We start from the raw sequence: 4,397 nt of genomic DNA, 5'->3' as shown, positions 1-4,397 counted from the left end.
TGTAGCGATCACTATAGCTACAGTGAGGGAGGGTCCCACCCCGAAAAGAGTTTAGTTGGTTGAAAGGTCCGTAAAATCTTTATAATGAAGCCGTAGATGTAGCATTTTTGGTGCACCAAGGCTGCCTGGGTCTTTGCCTGATCCTGACGCCGTCACTGCCTGCAAATCATTTAACTGAAAAACCAACGTGCATGTAGACATACAACTATACAGATGATAAAAGGAGCACCATCGATGGTATAGTTGGTATAGTTGTATTTTGACATAATTAGAATTAATGAGGATCATCGATGCCACTGATTTACAAGGAGCACCATCTTTTATTGCATTCATCGACAACAATACAGTGATAACATTATTGCATACGCGACAGTGATAGAGCAAAGCACAATCTCTCTACATGACAATCGCTCATCTCTCAATCAATCTCTCTCAACCAATAAGCACGAACAATGGAAATAATCCAACGGCTGAGACCGCCCCAACCATCCCCGTGATCGTGAACACAAGCATGGCAGCCTAGACCCGGATCTCGAGCGCACACCGGTACATCTCCTTCTCCGGGACCGGCACGTCGGCGGTGACGAGCCCGGTGTCGGAGTCGTAGGTGAACTCCACGTCAGCCGAGTCGACGGAGCATTTCGCCGGCCTCCGCGAGCAGTAGGCGCCGAACCGGCCGCAGCCGCGCACCCTGAGCCCCACGACGGCATTGCCGTCCTCGCCCGTCTCGACGGTGCATTCCTCGACGGCGCCGCCGGCGTTGAACATGTGGAGCAGCCCGATGGGCGCGAACGAGACGCCCGGCGCCACGGCGCGGACGGGGCAGACGTGGAACAGCTCGTACTCCAGCCTCTTGAGCGTCACCGGCAGCGTGGCGCCCCGGGGCAGCCGCACGAGCTCCCCCGCCCGGTGCGCGTACACCACGGCCTCGCCGCCCCAGTCGCCGGTGCCGGCGGCCTGGGCGATGGCCTCCACGTCCTCGGCGCGCACCGAGCCGGTGAGCGTGCCGGGCGCCTCGTCGTGGATCCTCGTCTTCTTGGCGACGCGGCACCACCCGGCGCCCTGGCAGTTGAACACGCCCACCACGCCGGCGCACTTGTTCATGTTCCATATCTTGAGCAAGCTGAGAGAAAGAAGAGCAGAGCAGGGGATCTCATGTCAGCACTTGGAAAGAAAGAATCTGGGAGAGTTTCATTCACGTGATGATTGTGAGCACTGCACCTGGCACCGTCGCGCGCCGGGTCGGAGAAGAGGCAGTCGCGCGTGGGCCTGCCGGGGAGCTGCGCGCGGAGCACGGAGCCGTCGGGGAGCACGAGCTTCCTGAGAAGGTCGAAGTTGTGGTTCCCCGGCTTGTCGCTGACATAGATCGGGCAGCCGCCGATGGCCCTCGCCGCGCCGTGGTACTCCGCCGCCGGGTGCAGGCTCTGCGTCAATGCAGAGTCAGAAGTCAGAACACACACAGTAGAAACAATTGACATTAACGTGAGAAAGAATGAAAGGAAGAATTACATGGAACATGTCCCAGTCGGGCTGCATGAACTCGCCGAGGAAGAGCGTGTTGTAGGCGACGGAGGAGATGTGGACGGTGTGCGACGCCGGGTCGCGCGGGTAGAAGTCGTCGGAGGCGCGCACGACGGCGGTCTGCTTGGCGCTGTAGAGCATGTCGGTGTTGTGGCACATGCACGAGATGCAGCCGTTGTCCGGGAAGTTGCGCGCGACGGAGGCCTCGAGCGCGCGGTGGTAGGCGCGGGTGAGCGCGACGCGGCCGCCGTGCCCGGCGCCGAGGGTCTCCACGATGTTCTGCACGTCCACCTTGACGCCGTCGACGCCGCAGGCGGCCAGGTAGGCGTGGAGCTCGTCGTAGAAGCGGTGGACCCTGCGCGGGTGCACGAGGCCGAGGCCGAGCACGGAGAGCGAGTCCATGACGATGTCCGGCTGGTTGCCCGTGACGCCCGGCGACTGCACCGGGTACGCCAGCGCCGGCTCGTAGTGCTCCATCCCGGCCGCCGACGGCTTGACGCCGCCCCAGTAGCCGGCCATGGCGTGCCAGACGTAGACGCTCTTGACGCCGTGCTCCTTCTTGGTCTCGTCCACCAGCCGCTTCAGCCCCGGGGTCTCCTCCTGGTTATGCTCGCTCTGGAACTTGGTGTTCTCCCTGATGCCGGTGAGCCGGCTCGCGAACTGCGCGCCTTCCTGGACGGCGACGCCGGGGTCATCCTTGTTCTCGCTACCGATCTGCTGCCAGCCGTCGTCGATGATGAGGAACCGCGGCGGCGCGCCGCCCTCGGCCAGGCTGCGGAGCCCCTGCTTGACGCCGTCGGCCGTCACGTCCGTGTAGAAGGCGTCCCACGTGCACCACCCAAACCAGTCCACAAACGACGGCACCTGCATAAATACATACGCCAATTCACCGGCACACGAACCAATCAGACTTGTACTAACCAAAATCGCATCGAACATGATAGAAAGAAATTGTACTACTACTACCGACCGTTTTCTTCTCCCTGTGGTGAAACGTCTGCGTGTGCTTCTCGACAGCCCTGCATTCCACACAAGCAACATTCAGCGTCGAGATTTCGAATTTGGTCGAGCAAGAGATGGAAGAAGAAGAAGAAGAGGAGAAGGTGGATTTACTTGACGGCCTGGGTGATGGTGTCGAAGGGGTTGGTGCCGGCGTGGACGTACACATTGTTCATGCCCTGCTCCGTCTCAACCGCCTTGTCCCCTGCTCTCACACGCGCGCACACAACTGAATTCAGCACTGATCCAAGTGCAAAACACAACCACACATTAATCTGGTAAAAAAGAGCTCGTTTATTACCGCTCTCGATGCAGATCTGGAGCTCGTCTTGGTCGTTGCCCTGGAGCACCGTGCGGAACTGCCCCTCCAGCAGCGGCAGCATCACCAGGTACACGGGCTCGCTGTCGCCGTCCGAGGAGTCGCCGTCGTCGTTGCCGGCGGCGGCAGGGACCTCGATGAGGATGAACTGGGTCTCCAGCGGGACGTCGCGGCCGGAGGTGCCCATCCGCTGCGTCATCCACCACAGCTTGAACCGGAACAGACACATGAATCGGCAATCTCTGCATCAACAGCAATTCCGGTGAAATGTAATTAAGCCGAGTCGAAAAGTTATGCCTTTTTTCAGGGTAAACGACTACAGTACTCTCCTTCACAAATGTGAGTTTAAAAAAAAACTAGTAACAAAATTCCTAAAAAACTGGAGTGCGATCTTTTTAAAGAAATAATTTACTACTCATACTGATGAAAATTGAGAAACAATTCAGAAACCAACTTCCTAAAATCTGATACCAATAGGAAAAAAGAGAAGAGGAGAAAAAAACTCAGAAATCCATGGTGCATTCTAGACTTTGCCCAGGTGTTGATCCACCTTCCCAACATTTATCCACCGCTATCTCTTTTCCTCAAAAACAGAGCTCACGACGTACCGGAGAGTCCCGAAGGTGAAGACGTGGTGGCTCTTGGCCTCGGCGGCCGTGGCGCCGACGAAGGCCCCGTCGACAAGCCCGGCCCCGGCAGCGTGCGCCGCGGTGACGTTGTCCGGCACGCCGGACAGCACCGTCCGGCCGCGCACCGCCAGCCTCCCGTCGCCCACCGTGATCTGCGGCGTCACCGTCATCTCCGACCACCCCTTCTGCAACACGAGAACGGCCTTAGCGCATCCAGGCGAAGGACCAGAACAAAATTCAGATGAATCGGAGGACGCGTACCTAGCTTCGATACGGCCGGAGCTAGCAAGTAGCGAGCGATTGATAGATAACGGACGATGGTAGTATATGATAGAGTGATCGATAGAGAGTGCTTTGCGTGCCGGTAACTGGAACCAGTACTAATCTAATGATATAAGATGGTGCGGTGCCCTCGCCGGAGAGGGGGATGAAGGGAGGGAGGGAGGCGATGGGGAGAGGAAGGGTTTATATAGTCGTGGGGAGGGCGAGACGTGGCCGGTGACACGACACACGCGGCCCATTTTCATTCGGGAAGAAGCCGATCAATCGCTGGAGAATTCACATGTTTCTTCGACTCGGTTTCTTTGTGTGGAAGACTGCACGGTATGGTGTCCAGCTGCTATGCTGCTGTGGAGGATCTGATGCGTCCCAGTTCGATGTATTCCTTTCTTGGAAGAAAGTTAATACAGTACCACTTGGGTAAACTATGCTACGCCTGGATTGTTGCTTGTGTATTCCCTGTTGCCGGCCGAGCGGGACAAATGACAACATGCAGCCTTGGTCTGGGATTTCGTCTAGAAAAACTCTTGGCCTCGGAACATTATCCCTCTATTGGCTCCCGACGTCCATATATTTTTTGCGCTGCTCGAGCATTTCATTTTTCGTGTTCCAAAATTTTCACCCAAGATTGGTGCAATCATGCGACGGCG

The 4,397-nt window shown here is 57.4% G+C and overlaps 1 protein-coding gene across 1 annotated transcript; it reads right to left on the bottom strand.

The window, feature by feature from the left end:
* Positions 1-300: 300 nt before the first annotated feature.
* On the bottom strand, positions 301-4,147 carry LOC123442945 (probable galactinol--sucrose galactosyltransferase 2). Its single transcript, XM_045119139.1, has 8 exons — positions 3,730-4,147; positions 3,448-3,653; positions 2,822-3,081; positions 2,635-2,725; positions 2,492-2,540; positions 1,510-2,385; positions 1,222-1,424; positions 301-1,123 (listed from the first exon to the last, which is right to left on the bottom strand). Exons 2-8 carry the CDS (start codon positions 3,636-3,638, stop codon positions 520-522), a joined length of 2,274 nt encoding a protein of 757 aa, XP_044975074.1. The 5' UTR covers positions 3,639-3,653; positions 3,730-4,147; the 3' UTR covers positions 301-519.
* Positions 4,148-4,397: the final 250 nt, after the last annotated feature.

Source organism: Hordeum vulgare, chromosome 3H (assembly GCF_904849725.1).
Source record: "Hordeum vulgare subsp. vulgare chromosome 3H, MorexV3_pseudomolecules_assembly, whole genome shotgun sequence".
In the NCBI taxonomy this organism is placed as follows: Eukaryota; Viridiplantae; Streptophyta; class Magnoliopsida; order Poales; family Poaceae; genus Hordeum; species Hordeum vulgare.
This window is presented reverse-complemented; position numbering and strand designations above follow the sequence as displayed.

Bases quoted from the DNA above. Each gene is read 5' to 3' on its own strand.
- LOC123442945 (XM_045119139.1), bottom strand. From the start codon at position 3,638: ATGACGGTGACGCCGCAGATCACGGTGGGCGACGGGAGGCTGGCGGTG. The intron at 3,082-3,447 runs GTACGTCGTGAG...CTGTTGATGCAG, and splicing joins TTCACCTTCGGGACTCTCCG to AGATTGCCGATTCATGTGTC. The intron at 2,726-2,821 runs GTAATAAACGAG...GTGTGAGAGCAG, and splicing joins CCAGATCTGCATCGAGAGCG to GGGACAAGGCGGTTGAGACG.